This window comes from Oncorhynchus clarkii, chromosome 2, assembly GCF_045791955.1.
Source record: "Oncorhynchus clarkii lewisi isolate Uvic-CL-2024 chromosome 2, UVic_Ocla_1.0, whole genome shotgun sequence".
Classification (NCBI taxonomy): Eukaryota; Metazoa; Chordata; class Actinopteri; order Salmoniformes; family Salmonidae; genus Oncorhynchus; species Oncorhynchus clarkii.
Genome location: NC_092148.1, coordinates 22,226,344 through 22,244,433, shown reverse-complemented (window position 1 = coordinate 22,244,433; position 18,090 = coordinate 22,226,344). Strand labels below are relative to the sequence as shown.

Sequence of the window (18,090 nt, the reverse complement as noted above, 5' to 3'; positions counted from 1 at the left end):
TCTCCAGAAGAAATCCCAACCTACAGTTTTGCTTTAGCGCAAAGTGGAGCAAAGGCATATCAAAAGCAGCCCTCACTCCCGAGGGACCCGTGCGTTTTGGAAAGTTTATTTCACAGTAAAAGTCCTCTTTCTGAGACTAGATGGGTATTTGGTAGACTCTAAAAATGCGCTTGAGAGCTGTCGGCCTGCCCGCGCAGCGCTTGCGTGGTCTAGCTGTCCATATATTGGAAACAGGCGCCTTGCAATTGCAGAGCACGTTTTTAAATGAGTCACGAAGCCTAATTTAAATAACAGACACGCACATAGCCTTGATGGATGAGAGCAATAAATGATAAGAACCAGACCCATAAAAACGAATTAATGTTGCTTTGTATCCACTTTGAAGTGTGCCTGAATTGTAAAGTACTAGGCTCACTATCCATCCACTGGCATTGGAGTCACAGGGGACAGATCTAACAGATACCCCTTACCAATTAGGTCTATAATCTTAACTAATAACACATAGAGATATTTTTGGGGACAAATATTAGGCCTAGTCTTGGACTAAAAAACATGCTCAATGGATAGACCTAATCTCCATTGAAAGTGATTTGTAGTCTAGCACTAGGCTTGATCTGTGTCTGGGAAACTGGTCCATATGGTTCTATCCTCTTCAGAGATGAAGAACAAACTGTTACATTTCTCTGAAGATGAGGTGCTTTTTCAACCATGAACGGATTAAAACACAACAGACAAAGGATGTCAATTCTTGGCTCGCTAGTAAATCTTTATGGCCAAGGACTGCCCCCTTCTGGTAGCTCCTGACCGAGAGCATATTGAATTGCAGTCAAAAAGGAAGAAAAAAGGAAGGGGGAAGTCCTTGGCCATAAAGATTGCAGAAAAAAAGGAAAATGCATCCCAATTCTCCACCGTTCTGAAGGGGAAAGTACAAGTGCATGCAATTGTGGAGAATCAGAACACATACCCAAAGGCTACAGCGGGAAGTAGGCTAAGTAAGGTAAAGAGGGAGGAAACCGATATAACTAGCTGGAGTCTGGAGATGATAACATCATAGGTGATGTTCAGTTTATTGTTAATATGGAACATTCAACCAACAAAAAAATGACTGTATGACAAGGATTTGCTGATATAGTACATCAGACGAGAAACATGCAAAATCTTGGAGGTAGATGATCACATAACCGATAATGCCATGCCATCCAGCAAAATATGTAATAAAGAGATTGTAGTCATTTCAGGTGTTTTCCATGCTACCTTTAACCTTCATTCAACCTCCTGATCTACAGTACTGTATAGCCGATGACTTAGTGCACACGGCGATCATTTTTGCTCAGCAGTTCATTATGCAATTAATACTTCTCTTTTATTTTACTTTAAAGACCAATTGAGCATTTGAAGTCACTGAATATCTTAGAATTGTCTCATTCGTCTGTTTGGGATGAGCCTAAAGCAGCGAACAAGATCTTATAATGCATTACTGACCCTCAAGTGTATATTCTCACTGAAAACACTCAAACAAACACATGGAATAGAGATCTTTTAACAGCTTAAGATACATTATTATGTTTTGTATAATTTCAGCCAGTGGCTTTGAAAGTACCCCTGCAATGAATATGATATATTACAAATTCCAATTTGTACAATATGTTATGCATTTGTAAGTGCTTAAAGAGGCAGTGCAGTCAAAACGTGATTTCCCGTTTTTCAGTATGAGGTCAAAACAACACTGTTCGGTTGGGAGGGAGTGTTTTCCCCACAGTATGACATCACAATCTCATCTGATTATTTTTATCAATGACCAGTCAACTTTTATTAGCATATGTATCATCCTACTTTGAAGGTATAAGGTAGGCTCTAGTCTAGAGTCTAGAATCTAGATATTCCTATTTGCCAATCAGGGCTGTGTATGTAAATATATTTACATTTATATCAACACACCCACATGATCGGACTGAGCATTTCAATTGTAAAGGAAGCTCTAAATAAATAATAACAAATATATTTGGAGTTATTTTCATGAAATAAACACACACAGTGATTTATTAAACATATGGTGATGACTTAAAAATAAAATGAATAAGACTATGTGGGCTTTAAGATCCTGTTAAATCTCTTTAACTGATGATGATAATATCTGGTGATAATACCTTGCACCTGTCAGTGTTCTATTGTTGCCTGCTGTAACTGCGTCTGGGAGGGACCAGAAGCACTTTCCTCCATCGGGTTTAACTAGGGCTGTACATATTCTGTAACTTTCCCAAAAATACAAAGGTTTTTTAGAAATCCTGGCTGGAGGATTATATTTCCTCCTGATTCCAGGAATCCTCCAAAACAGATTTTTGGAAAAAACACATTTTGGGAAAGTTACTGTAACTCTAGGTTTAACTGTAATTTGAACACTCTGCCCTCTAGTGGGGGTCAGTAGCAGGCGCGCACAGCCTTGATGATCAGGAACATGACACTGACGATGGTGAGGGCTGTGAAGAGGAAGAGGAGGCCACCGAACACAGATTTGGCCATGGGCAGACGCACCAGCTCGGCCTCAGCAGGGATCATGTTGGATGTGTGTAGCATGTAGCCCAGACTCCAGCCTATATTTGTGTTATGTACCTGGAGGGGACAGAGAGACAGCATGAGGAGAGACAGACAGACACTCACTTAAAATAGACTACTGACCACGAGCCCGTACACCTGTCGAACAGGGTTTCCCAGAATTTTTCACTCAGGTCATTTTACCCTCGCGCCCCCCTGCCGACCCCTTGGGGGCACACCACACAGTAGAGAATTGACAAAGACAGACAGACAGAATTGTTTGAAGACAGACAGACTCATTTCTAATAAACTGTCATAGCACCAATTTAAAAAGTTAATATTGGCCGTTGATTACATCACTTTTTTTGCATGGTGGGGTGGCAAACATTTTATTGATATCAAAATGGGATCACAGGCCAAAAATGTTTGGGAATCCCTGCTCTGCACCATAGCCCCTACACCAGAGGTGAACAAACGTTTGGGCTTGGTGGGCCAAAATATAATCTGAGTGGTGGGCCGCAGGCCGAACAAATAGACATGATCTATTTTGAAAAATAAAAGGTAAACAATAGTTTTTTAGGGTATTTAAACAATAACTTTTTAGTAAGCGCTCATAAAATCACACTTCAAACATGAATCAAATTGTAGCCATATAACTTGTCACCTATCAACACATTCTTATGACCAGTATTAAAGATGAACGAAACAAAGTAACCGTTGTGGCACAGAAACTGCTACCAAGTTTATATGAAGCACCATTTTGGGGGCCCACCCACCTCATGGGCAAAACATTTTAGTGCCCCCCTCTCTTGGTAGTATTTTGTTTTTGTTTCTTGCAATGTTAAAGTAAATTCTGTGCAATTCTACTCATGTTTCCATAGGACGGTGAAAAAATGTTGCAGTTTCAAAGGTAATATCCTGAAATTCTACACATTTTGCCATGATTTTGTTTGTTTGTTGTTGTTGCAGTTTTAAAGTGAATTTCCTGCCGTTCTACACATTTTGCCATGACTTATGCCATGTTCATATGTTTTCTGAGTGACTAACTAAATCAATGGGGCCCCCTAGAGGTCAGGGCTCGTGGGCTCGTGGGCACATGCCCTGCGTGCCCGGACTGTAATTTGGCAAAGATTAATAGTAGAACTGTAGACTGCTAATGCACTACCAAATTTTGAAATTGCACTTTGAGTATTTTACTTTTCTAACTCTGACTAAGCCCCCTCCCCCCCAAAAAATATATATTTTGGCGGGTCAAACCAAACGTTGGCCCACAGGCCCCAGTTTAGTCTTCCCTGCCCTACACCCTAGGTAATCTCGGGTTAGCCCAAAACTAAATTCTTTGGTCAGCTTCTCGATTAAGTTCTGGGTCCCATACAAAGAGATGAAAAGATGATAAAACAAGGACCGGAACAAGAAAGAGGAGCTCCACTCTCTCTTTTTGCATATTACGGGCAAGTCTATTGGCTGAATGTCCCCTCTGAATGTCCTCTCACCTTTTGAAATTCCAAAGATGCTAACACCTGCGATATCGTGATTTGTCCAAATAACCAGTGACAAAAAACCCAAGCACCTATTGCTGTTCGTTAGCCATCGGTGCCCATGTTTAAACATAGCATTTATGTTTATGTTGTCTGCCTACAAGAGATTACACCATAGGAGATGGACAAGACTGCATGAAGAAAGACAGACTCACTTAAAACAGACAGACTACTGACCCCTAACCCCTACACCAATGATATTCAAACTTTTTCAATGGGACTCCTTTTCTTCCACCTGAATTTCTGGGTGCCCCATTTTTTTTTCATTAGAAATGATGGCGATCCCACTCTACCCCAAATCTAACGATACAACCTTAAAATCGGTACGTTTTGATTTTCACATCACCAAATAACCTTCAATTCATAAAATGTTCAGCTCTCTTATAAAATACATTTATTCAATAAAATTATAGGTTTCAAGTGATCTTTCTTAAAAAACGTTTGTATATTGTCCCATAAAATAGAATGTACTCTTAATTTTAAATTTGTCAACACCACCTTTGAATACCACTGTCCTCTATAACCTAGGGGACAGACAAAACAGAGTGAAGAGGGGATACCTACCTTGTCCAACTGAATATATTCAACTGAAATGTGTCTTTCGCATTTAACCCAACCCCTCTGAATCAGAGAGGTGTGGGGGCTGCCTTAATCAACATCCAGGTCTTTGGCGCATGGGGAACAATAGGTTAACTGCTTTGTTCAGGGGTACAACAACAGATTTCTACCTTGTCAGCTCAGGGATTCAATCCCAACACTCTAACCACTAGGTTACCTGCCATCCCTATAAAGACAGAGGTCCTCACAAATTAACCCCAGATGGTTCAGCACAACTGATCTGTTCTCCTTAGTTAAATACCTACAGTACAGTAGTCCCAGTAGTCATGGAATGCATTGCCTCTGTTTATTTAGTTGAAGAAGCTTAAACCCATCTTTGCAAAATCTCAAACGCTTCACTGCCACACCTATAAAACACTATCTCCTACACCCCAGCCTATGGGATAAAAAAGATTTATGGGACGAACAGACTTAAAACAGGTCATTGCTCAATTCTAAATGGTCACCTAGCCTCTACATCCTAGGCACTACATTCAATCTGATAGGATTGGATGGATACAGTATAAAAATTATGTCAATATCTTCATATTACCTTCTGATTGGCTAGGTGGAAATATCTCCTTACTGCTTCCACCTATCCAATCCTCTCTGATCTACATGAGTGGCAGGAGAGTAGGCGCGAGTGGTCGATTTGGAGTTCAGAAATCCTGACCCTTTTCCCAATTCTGGCATCCTCTATCATATATTTTTTGCTACAAGCCCTCACAGTCTCACATCAGAATTAGAATCATCCATGTTTCTCAAACGTCAAATTTCGAAGTTATAGATGCTTACGCCCATCTGCCATTCCCGTTCACAACACCCTAGCAAAACCTCAACCTAATTGAAAGTAACAGCCTCACTGTTGCCCCTAGTGGCCAGTTTCCACATCATCTCCCGACGTCCTCAGACATGGATGGACGTTGAATATTGACTTTTTTAACATCAATAGTCTATTGGAAAAGGCTGAAAGACGACAATGCATAACGAACATTACAAGTTAGAAGAATGTTTGCCGTTTATAAATAATTGAGGAAAACTATGCCCCCCAGGGGGAAAATGACTCAAAAATCTGTCTTCCCTTCCACTGAAGAAGTCATGTCTTTCAACCCCCTCTGATGATGGGACGAAGGGCATCAATTTCTCCTGACACTCAAAATATAAAGGACAGAGAGACAGTAGCTTGCTTGTTTGTAAGAATGAAAAACAGAGAATCATCATCTTGGGGGACAAATCCTCCATTTTTCATAATGTCAAACAAGCTACTGTAACCAGTCTGTATTGTGCTTTGATTTTGAAAGAAATACTTCATTTACACTTCATTGAGTCAAACAGACTGAAAGACTTCAGCTTGAAGTTCCAGTCTGGACTTCCATCACAAGTTCCATTTCTTGGGGGCATAGGAAACGATTCTAACCGCTTCCTTGTCAAGATCTTGGCCTCTGTTAATTATAGTATACCCAACATTTATATTGGTTTCCAATGGAATGAGTCACTCTCTACTTGTTTGTTTCTCTTTTTGCAGTACAGTATATGACCATGAAAACATTCGTAACTACAAACTATGACAATTTTTGCACATTCATTTGGAAGCACGTGTTTGGATCCTCCAAGGTACCTGTACCTCCAAGGCTGTATTCTGCCACGCTTACCTGTTTTTGGAAGTCAATGTGTTTCCAAGTATCTTTATTGAACTTGTAGCCATTTACAAGTAATGTCTGGACGTAATGTGCTGAATAGCAGTAGGACTTTCTGTATTTTTCAGCTATCCAGGCCTTTTTTAGCTTGAGCTAAAAAAAAGAAGAAAAACAAACAAACATTCCATTTGTCTATCCATTACATTTTCCATGTGTTGAGGCAATTCTCTAATAATTTCTTCTGATACATTTCTAATAATACATTGCAATAGCCTAGATAATGGTTGGGCAGCACCCCTGTCTTACAAACAATGCATCTGTTGTCTGTGTGTACAGTAGTTCCATTTAAAACACCACCCAGGAAAGGTCCTCATAAATTAACCTCAGATGGCACAGTACAGTTGACCTGTTGTCCACTTTTTTATATACCAACAGATCCCAATAGTCATGGAATGCATGGTCACTTTTTCTCAGGTGGAGTAAGCTTACACCACATCCTTAAATAGAACATCTATTTACTCATATTTTACTTCTATGCTTACCCCTATTTTAGCTAATGTCATGCTCCTCCCTTTCTCTGTCACAGCTATAAATGTGAAAATTGCTATACAGATGTAGGATCTTAATTTGATCACTCTTTCATTGCTGAGAAACTTGCAGTGTATTTTGTAGTGTATTCTAAAGTTTGTCATTTCCACTTTGAAATTTCAGACTTAATAATTCACATTTCCTGATGCTGCAGGATTATTTTCCTGCTGTAGCACACTGGCTCAAATTAAGATTCTACATCAGTAGCTGTCAGTGTAAAAGGGCTCACAGTGGGCCAGTCCATGGAGCAGTGACCACTACCACCACCACCAACAACTACAACATGGACTCACGGTGGGCCAGTCCCAGGAGCAGAATTCCCAGGTAGAGGAGTTCCACTGGTCCAGTTGTGAAATGCCTTTCAGCTCGACAGCCTGAGCAGTGTAGAAGAACCCAGCATAGGCCTAAGGGAGGGAACATGGGTTAGGAGCTCAGACAGACACAATATTTATTAGATAACTGCAAAATATGCCACAGACAGACAGACAGACAGACAGACAGACAGACAGACAGACAGACAGACAGACAGACAGACAGACAGACAGACAGACAGACAGACAGACAGACAGACAGACAGACAGACAGACAGACAGACAGACAGACAGACAGGACAGGACAGGACAGGACAGGACAGGACAGGACAGGACAGGACAGGACAGGACAGGACTGTCTGTCTGTCTGTCTGTCTGTCTGTCTGTCTGTCTGTCTGTCTGTACCAGAAAGTCCCCGGGTCCCACGGATGGTTGGTAGACTGCGTCAAAGGAACAGTTCTTTGTGCAGGTCAGGTCAAATATGGATTTCACCACGTCCCTACAGGCTCCGTTGTCTGATGACCCCTTCAGGGTGATCATCTGGTTGGGATCGTAGTCGGCAGGCGTCTCTATGCACTCAGTCCCAAAGATGGACTCAGCCGACACAGTCATGTTGTAACCAAGATTGAAGCAGGGGTTGGTCACATGTGTAGCGTTCTCAGAGTTCTGATCAGTGAGACAAAGAGAGGACAGTAAAAGTATTTACAGTATGTCACTTGAACATTCATGAAGAAGGAATCCAAATGATCAATAGCTGAGCTTGAACCTCTTTTCTACTGTAGTAATTACAGCGTTGCTAGGCTACACAGGTACAAGAACAACCATAAGTAAAGTGGGACCACTATTTACATTGTCTCCTCAAAATGGCTGTCTTCAGTTGTGCATGCATTATCTACAATCCTAGCAAAACAGCCACTTTTCGACCAAGGTTGCAAAGCAAACAATATAGAAATGGACAGATCAATACGGTTAATACCATAATGCACTTTGCCTCATCTCCGAGAGACAGTAAAGTGTCAAGGTAATGAGGTGTCCTCAGATGTCTTAAGATTTGGCAATTAGATATTAATGGGTGTTATGGACTTAGACAGAAGGATTGCATTAATTACAAAAAAAGGCACTTAGCTAAGTATAAAAGCATCATCATCATCATCATCATCATGTTGACAATGCTGCCAGGAACGAATGTGAGGGATGACATGATAACAGATTCTGGGTTCAAATAGTATTTATTTTTCTTTACTGCTGGAATAGTCCCAAAACTCCAAACCCAGCCCATTTAGCACTCCAGGCATAACCAATCAGGTATTTGGAAGAAAACAAATACTATTTGAAGTAAACCCAGATTTCCTATACACAGTACCTTCACTAAAGCAGCAAGGACTCTCTTCTCTGCCTCGTTCTTCCCATAACACAGGAAGCTGTGAGTGTAGATGTTGTATTCGTAGCCATAGAGGGAGACCCGTACAATGTCTGTTCCCTGGGCGTTGGGATCTGGGAGGGTGAACGCTATCTGGGTGGACGCCCCTCCTAGATCCATGGAGCCCACCATCTTCCCTCCGGCAGGACGCACCCACATGTTCCATATGTTTCTCTTCAAACCAGAGGATAGATTGATGTTTGCAAATCAATGATGATCTTTATGAAAAACAATGATGAGAACTGTACTGTATTATGATTAATGCATTCTGATTAAAACCCTACACTGCTAGAATAAATGTTGCCATATTGAAGGGTTCAATGGCTCGCTTCATACATGGTCCTCAAAAAGGTTCAATATAGAGCCGCAAAACAATCTTATTTTAAGCATTGTAGAAGCTAAGGAACTTGTCTGTCGGCCCTGCATTGAAGACCAAAGTTGGTCAAATTCTTTTTTATCAATAAAAAAAATATACCCGTTCCATTTAAGGAAAAAATGACAGCTGCACCATACAGGTTGCAAAGTAGATGGGAAGAGATGTTTGATGTGCTGATTCCATAGCACATGGTTTATTCACTGATATACAAAACAACGCCGGATTCAAAACTGGATTCAAAGAGCTTTTCAATTGAAATGATAATACAAAATTCTTGCAACCAATAGATTGTATTGGGGATACAACCGTCCCAACTCTGCAGATGTTGCTGTGAAGGGACAGAATCATTAGGGTCACTTGTTTTGGTACTGCACATCTGTAGCTTGTTTTTGGTGGCAGGTTCAGGAATAGCTGAAAAATCACCACATTTACCTAAAGCTAACTCTGAAGAAAGCACTGCTGGGTGACATGAAAAGCCATAGTCATTCGATCAATAATATAATAGATCTCTTATTAAAAATGCCCATCTTTAATTTACAACTAGAAACTATGAGAATAGAAAGGTTCAGAACGTTTGTGAAACATCACAACACTGTTAAAGAATATATGGCAAATAGAAATCAAAACTGGATGATTTTCAGAAATAAATGGGAGGGGTTGAAGGTAGCTGAAGGGTAAAAAATGTAGAAAATAAAAGATCACTGATGTAAACTGTACTGTGTCCATAAAATGTATATAATATGTATAAGCTGGAAGTAGAAGCCTAAGTATTGTCGTCCATTAGTTAACTCCAATTAGGGGAGGGGTGGTAGGGTTATGGTCAAATAATAAAGATGTAAAATATATTTTAAAAATAAGAAACAAATATGTGGAGGATTGGAAATAATTGTCTGCATCATTTCCAATCCCCCATATATTTGTTTAAATATATTTCCCTTCAAAACCATCCAGTTTTGATGTCTACCTGCCATATAATTATTACACTGATATAACCAACAATCTATCTGCAATATTGATTTTGTGTTAAAATGTCCATTATTTCTTTATGTCTTTATTTTTGATCCCCATTAGCTGTTGCTGAAGCAGCAGTTCCTCTTCCTGGGATCCACATAACACATAATACATGACATAATACTGAACATCAATAGACAAGAACAGCTCAAGGACAGAACTACACACAATCAACATAAGAACAATAGAACAAAAAAATTGTTCCTACATACATTTACCCACAATACTGACAGTTACCCACACATCAGTACATTTACATACAGTATGCCTAAGAGTTATCTAGGTCATTCTAAAGTTATTGTAAAGGTTTTGAAGTTCATGTAAAATTGTAATGTACCTCCAGGAAGTTTCCTATCAGGTAGTTGAAGTTATTGTACATTTTTGAAGTTAATGTAAAATTGTAATGTACCTCCAGGAAGTTTCCCAGCAGGTAGTTGACGGTGATCCATCCGTACAGTCCTTCCTCTTTCCCTGACATGATGGAGGCGTTTTGGAAGTTAAACGGCAGGGATTGGAGGTAGTTCTGCAGGTTCTTTAAGATCTCATTGGATTTGGTTTCATTCTGTGAACTTGTAATCAATAGAGAGATACATTTTGAGGTTGTAAATTATCTCCAGTCCAATGGAGAATTTAGAGATCAATAATAGGTCTACAGTAGGTTGATTAAATATGGTGTAAAACCTATTAGTATTCTGTGTGTGGGATCAGTATGTGTGTGCGTGTGTGTGCATGCACACGTCTACTTCTGTATCTACCATGGATCCATTCCCAGAAGTGCAACAACAGAGATAGGTCAGCCAGATAGACTGTAAAGGACTCCATACCTAGAAGATTGGTGAGGTACGCTCACAATGGAGGAAGACAAACCCACAACTCACTGTAGCAGTCTCATCCCAGCAGTTGCCCCAAGGTAGAGGACGGTTGAATTGTGTTGGTCTGCGGGGACGATTTTTGTGATGTTGTTCATACATTCTCGGATCGACGCCCAGGACTGTTGGTCCTGTGCATTGTCAACTAACATATCCGAGATACCAGGGCCTAGGGAATCAAATCAGACTGAGCTCAGAGTCATACAATACGTATTATCTAAATCACAAGCAAATTGTGCACTAGAAAGCTAGCAAGACTGCATCACTAGACAAAACTGGATTACGTTTATAGTGCTTTCAACCAGGTGCTTTAAGGGCAACTCCACCACTTTTCAACCTCATTTTCATTATCTCCAGCACAATACCAGTTTCAACATTTGTGAAAACGGTACAAGTTTTGTAGAAAAAAATATAAAGTAAATAATGTCTACCCGATGGCTTCATTAAAAGTGAAAAACTGTGATTTTCAAACACTATGAGATTTACGGTGACAGGGGGAGCAAGAAACTTAGGTTGCTGCTTCTGAGAATCAAAGTTTTTAAAACTTTTAATAATACCCTGTGATGTCACAGAGAAGCATTATTTTAGGACTTTATGATCTTTTTAACCACATATCATAGAAACACGCTTTTTCACATATGTAGACACTGGTTGGTGCTGGAGATGATGAATATGAGGTTTAAAAGTGGCGGAATTGCCCTTAAACATATTATATAACAAGGAGTGTGGCACACGGTACTGAAAGGCTGTATGTGGATAAGTGCATTTCACATGCAAGTCCTTTTCCAAAAAGTAATGTATTATGGCATCTTCATAAAAACGATGAGGACAAGGCCATCCCGAGTGGTGCAGTGGTCTAAGGCCTTTGCCTCCCGAGCCCACTGGGGAGTTGCAGCGATGAGACAAGATCGAAATTGGGGAGAAAAAGGGCATAAAGTACAATAAAACAAAGGACAAGATTGTGACCTGAGTGAGAATGTCGGGTTCATCACATTACGATGCAGACTCACCAGTGACACTGCCTCTCATTATGAACATTCATCTAAAATGAACCCTGTTCACAACATTCATCTAAAGTTAACCCTAGTTATAATGGAAAACCCTATCATGTACACCGGATATGTCTCTGTACTATGTATCCACATTTAATGTGTTTATCCCCCAAAAAATATTTATGTTTTTGTAATACTGAGAATGTATGTAAAATGTCTATTTCACAAAATAGCTGTGAATATAAAGTTACTTTAGTCCTCTGAAGAGGGTTGGGTCAATAAAAAAGATTTTAAAAACATGCAGACTCACCAGCGACCATGCATCTGAGTGTCTGGCTCACCACTCCAGTGTTATTTTGCTTCTCGGCTGGCCATTGATACAGATGCACAGTAGAGCGGGAGGAGCCTGAGTCAATTACTATGCCATACTGCACACAGAGGAGAGCAGGAAAATCACACTACATATTCAAGATGCTAGTTCATATACAGATGTTTTGTCTTAATTTGATCACTTTGTTGTCGCAGATAAGCCTTATGATTAATTCACTAAAAACCCACAGTTTTCTTTCTCTCTCGCTCACTCGAACGCTAAAGCACCAGACAGAATAAATGTCCTACTACTGTAGGTCCTACTGCCTGCAACATTCAAATGTACAGAAATGTATCTGAAATGCAGCCGTACACAACTTTTATTCCATATAGCTTAATAACACAAGATAGACATTGATCTCCACTACGATATACAAGTGTATCCGAAATGCAACCATAGGCTACACCTAAATTATAGCCTACTCTAGCCTATCAAAACTCATTTCCCGTTAGAAATGATCCTTTTTTATTTTTTGGAATAATCAGATCCTCCTGCTGCAGGATTACTTCACTCATACAACGAAACAGGTCAAAGTCAATTGATACAGCTATAGTGGATCTGAACCTAAGGAGTGAAAACATACTTTTTACTTACTGCTGAGAACAGGGACAGAACGTAAATACATGAAAAATGCAGCTACTCTGTAAACACAGGAAACACTCACTCAGGCAATGAAGACAAATCCATAGAAATGTTTTGCTCTGAGCTCTAGAACTAGATTCTGGGTCAAGCTTGTCCTCACATCAGTCCAAAAGGACTGATTGTGTGTATTTTTTGTGTATTTGTACTGACATATACTGATAGATGCAAACACATACGCACACTGCATGTTATTGTTTTTAAATGTATGTAAATTGTAAATGTCATGTGTCAGACCCCAGTAAGACTAGCTGTTGCCATTGGTGTTGGCTAATGGGTATTGTTTTAAATGTATGTCAATTGTAAATGTCATGTGTCAGACCCCAGTAAGACTAGCTGTTGCCATTGGTGTTTGTTTAATGGGTATTGTTTTAAATTTATGTAAATTGTAAATGTCATGTGTCAGACCCCAGTAAGACTAGCTGTTGCCATTGGTGTTGGCTAATGGGTATTGTTTTAAATGTATGTCAATTGTAAATGTCATGTGTCAGACCCCAGTAAGACTAGCTGTTGCCATTGGTGTTGGCTAATGGGGATCCTAATCCTAAGTAAAAAAGGCAGCAATAATGCATATTCCAGACTCAGACCTGAATTCGAACAGGCCAAGTATTTGCTATCTTTGAGTGTTTGGTTGAAAACAGGCCAAGTATTTGCTATCTTTGAGTGTTTGGTTGAAAACAGGCCAAGTATTTGCTATCTTTGAGTGTTTGGTTGAGCCTGTCCTGGAGTGGTAGATGGGCAGGTTTTGCACTTTTGTGGATTACTTCCATTAGTACCATTCCATTGCGTCAAGCAAGATTAAATAAAGCACTGCTACATTTTTTGGAAAGAAAACAAACACTATTTGAACCAACCTCAGAGTCTCAGTTCCTGCGGTGTTGAAGTTAGTTTTCCCTTCTCATATATAGACCTGGTGTGGTGACTAAAGGTGATTGGTTTCCATTTCACAGAGTTATTAAACGTTAGTCATCTTTTGATTAATAAGAAATCATGTATTAACCCTGTTACCCAAACCTGTATCCAGTCAACTAGTCAAGTGTCGTCCTTCCTTTTGAATGTGTTCCACTCACAGCAAATGTTTCCCCAACGCGGACCTGCCTTGAATACACACCACCCTGGTCTTTATAACCTGCCTTGAATACACACCACCCTTGTCTTTATAACCTGCCTTGAATACACACCAGCCTGGTCTTTATAACCTGCCTTGAATACACACCAACCTGGTCTTTATAACCTGCCTTGAATACACACCACCCTGGTCTTTATAATGCCATCTATGCTAACTGCCCCCATTCACTGTAGTTTGGCCTGACTCCTAAACAGGCTGTAGAGACCCAGTCTGATCTGTCACCTTCTGCTTGTCATGATTGTCTTGATGTCTGGGTCAATTTGAGGTAATACATTTACATTTGAGTCATTTAGCAGATGCTTCACACTGTTAATACAGCTATTTGAGCAGAGAAGGATCAGGAATGTGGTTGCTGTTTTTACCTTCAGACGTGACTCAAAGACACGCTTATGACCCTGGATCACGGATATTGTAATGATGACAGCCAGACTTGCCAGGAGAAAGAAGAAAGCTAGATATGTCCCAAACTTGCATGCCATTTCCTGTAGGGCAGAGGACAGCATGTTTTAGCTGTTGACATTTGACATGTATCATGTTGTCCAGGTTTTACACAGACTGAACAAGCCCCAATGCAATAAGCAGGGCTGCTGAACCCTGTTCCTGGAGCGCAACCATCCTATAGGTTTCTGCACCAACCCTATAATCTAGCACACCTGATTCTAATAATAAGCTGGTTGATAAGCTAAATGCACTGTCTGTTTTTTGTTTTGTTTAGTTTTTTTTGAGAACGTGTGGTTATAAACGGTTATGACATAGTAATTACATGCTTGCAACTGCCGATAAATACAGCAATAATATCACTAGTATCTCTTTCTTCTGTGTGTCAGTGTCATCACCTGTTGTGTACGTCCCAAATGGCACCCTATTCCCTACACAGTGCATTACTTTTGACAAGAGCCCTATAGGCCCTGATCAAAATGAGTGCACTATACAGGGAGTAGGATGCCATTTGGGACTTAGGCATTGTGTCATCAGCTACAGGACTGTCAGTGGTCTAGTTTAGCCATAAAGTGACTGTTTCTGTTTATCTCTCTGAACAAGCACACTGGTCACAGTTGTCATTTGTGAGATGAAAGACTGTGGGAGCTATTTCCAGAGCTGAAGCCTTTCACAAACTCAGAGGTAATCCAATGTGTTTTACACCTTGTCAGGGATGTTTGATAATGTTCAATTAACAACAAGTATGTTGTTCTTTCTTAAAAGAATACTGTAGGCCCCTCAAACTCAACGCTGGACCTCAAACAAGTTCCACTGTATTTTGTCATTGTTCCCTTCTGATCAGGGACTGATTTAGACCTGGGACGCCAGTTGCTTGCAATTCATGATCAGGTAGAACAGAAAACCGGCAGGCTTCGGAACTCGTAGGGTCAGAGTTGAGTACCCCTGCTGTAGACCTTTTCTAATTGCATGGGGATCTGATAAGTAATGTAGTGGTAATATTGGCCACCCCCCCAAAAAACACTCAACTCTAAGTTTTTGCCTGCTGAAAGACATGAAGTTTCATGCAAGGTTACATTCTTAACCTTTTAATTCAGACCATCTTGGTAACCACTGGTATAACTGCATCCTTATGCCAAGGATGACTACAAAGTAGTCAACAACAAATATATTGAGTATACACAAAATCGAGGTCACAAAGCATTAGGCCTACCTGTTTTGGAAGAGCTTACATAATATAATCACTGATTTGAATGAATTAAGATACAGAACACATATTCTTGTTTCAGTCACTTTACCTTCTTACATAGAGATAAGAATACACACCACCCTGGACTTTATAATGCCATCTATGCTAACTGCCCTCATTCACTGTAGATAGGCCTGGCTCTTAACAGGCTGTAGATACCCAGGGCTCTATTCAATCAGTATCGTAGTATTTCAGTGTTACAGCGCGATTGAAATTTAAAGGCAATGTTCCCACATTAGCAGAGACTGCATTCACGGTAAACGCTGCATATGTCTTCTGTCTCTGAAATGACCATTACATTTCTATTGCGCAATCTGTAACACTTCAGGGAACCAGACTGAGTAGAACACCCAGTCTGTCCCCTTCTGTTTGTTATGATAGTTTTTGATGTCTGGGTAAATTAAAGGTAATACACTGTCAATACAAAATCAAGGACACAAAGCAAATACCTGCTTTGAAAGAGCTTGCATAATCACTGATTTGAATGAATTCAGATACAGAACACGTTGTCAACTTCTTCCATGGAGATAATACAAAACCACAGTGTATCAACTGTCCTGAGAAATGTGTATACTGAAGTAGAATGCATATCAATTCAGTAGGTTAACTAACCAATAATCTTTCAATGGGAACAGTGAGAATGCATTATACCGCTGCTTTCTATGTATCATGTTGCCTTCAGTGTCTGAGGGTGAGATGTTGACCTACCCCAACCTATCGGCACTGTGCCCCAAGCATCTTACTCTTCTCCGTCTCTACTGAGCATTTTCCGCCCCAAGGCAAGGCACAATCTCAGCTATGTTTTTATTCACGACTTGCTACGGTTAAAGAGTTCCATGAGAACATGCACACCAAGACAGTGTTTCTTGCTGTGGTGCTTGGAATAAGACAAAACCTGTCCTTCTGCACCTCTTTACCTAATTAAACATGCATGTTCATTTTGTTAATCTCTTAAAGTTCAACATTTGCTTAGCTTAACATAGTATGTTTTGAAGCTGTATTCCTTCAAAGGAAAATAGAAAATTGTAATAAAGCGTATTGTTATTATTAATTGATCGTTATTACATTACCTTCACTGAATTACTCAAATTAATTGCAAAACACACAACAACAAAAAACAGATAGAAGGTTATAGGCTTAAATATGAAAGGTCAGAATAAGTAATCTCACACTGTATCTTACCCTGCTGATAACAATACATCCCCCCTGGTCTTTTTCTGAATGAATGAGGAGATCTGTTAGCTTACCTCAGAGTGAGTGTGGATCTTCCTTCGTCAGCTGGAAGCAGCAGAGCATAAGTAAGTGATCTGAAGAATACAGCTCCTCATTCCTCATTGATCAGCCTAACAAGAGGGAGGGGCCTCAAGCGCAGGCCAGCAACACCCAACAGAGGCCCCTCCCATCTGAGAAGACCAATATCAAGAAAGCGGTGGGATGTTTGTTGAACTTATATTAGGAGAAATAGACAATAGAGATAATCTACCACGCAACAGCCTTTATTTAACTAGGTAAGTCACTGAGAACACATTCTCTTTTGCAATAACGACCTGAGTTAAATATTTACAGTTGATCGGCAGAGGACTTAATGCAAAGGTCTACGGAAAGCCCAGTGAAGAAAACAATGCATGGAGCATTAGTTAGGATTCGACCCAATACCGGGTGCACTGTAGAAAGTTTAGTTTTACCATCCGACACAGGTGAGGTGAATCAACCCAGCCTATTTAACATACAGTACAGTACACTCTTAAAATTTGTGGTGACTCGAGGAACCCTGGAGATCCTCTATGAACCCCTGGATAGCCTCAAGGAACCATTGCTAGTCACTTGTTCATATTTGCACCTTTGGTTGGTTGATGGGTTCCTGTAACAAATGGTTCCTGGAGGAACCCTGGACTGGAGGCGTGGCTTAGTAGGATCGTGGCTTACAGATAGACATTTTTTGGTAAATTACATTCCTGTTCATCTGTTCTGTTGTATTGTCATTGCATGTTGAGGTTGAACACTGACAGTTTTGTAGATTCATTGAGGCCTACTAGGATGTATGAATTCGTCAAGAGCTTATGCAAATCCTTAAATTGGAATAATTACCATTTTAAGACAATATGTAATCAGCAACCTTATTAATATTATATTGGAATATGTATCAGGTATAAATATTCAAGGACATAGACATTTGCCGTGTACAAGCTTAACATGATGAACAGGAATGGCATTTACTCTAACGGGTGGCCAAAAGTAACTACCTGAAAGCTATGCCTCCGATCTTCTGATAGGCTACTGCCTCTACAATATATTATTAAAAAGGTTCAACATTTAATCTCTCCCAACACAAAAAGCTTGCGGTTTGTACTTTTACACAGAGAAGACCCTTCTCAGAGTGGTTCCTCATGGAAC

General features: G+C 40.1%; 1 protein-coding gene across 1 annotated transcript; it reads right to left on the bottom strand.

Moving 5' to 3' along the window:
* Positions 1–2,011: 2,011 nt before the first annotated feature.
* LOC139380320 (ectonucleoside triphosphate diphosphohydrolase 3-like) lies at positions 2,012–17,009 on the bottom strand. The gene is made up of 10 exons (XM_071122921.1): positions 16,944–17,009; positions 14,372–14,491; positions 12,182–12,299; positions 10,889–11,048; positions 10,420–10,579; positions 8,567–8,797; positions 7,609–7,869; positions 7,186–7,296; positions 6,320–6,457; positions 2,012–2,610 (listed from the first exon to the last, which is right to left on the bottom strand). Exons 2-10 carry the CDS (start codon positions 14,486–14,488, stop codon positions 2,419–2,421), a joined length of 1,488 nt encoding a protein of 495 aa, XP_070979022.1. The 5' UTR covers positions 14,489–14,491; positions 16,944–17,009; the 3' UTR covers positions 2,012–2,418.
* Between the last annotated feature and the right edge of the window lie 1,081 nt (positions 17,010–18,090).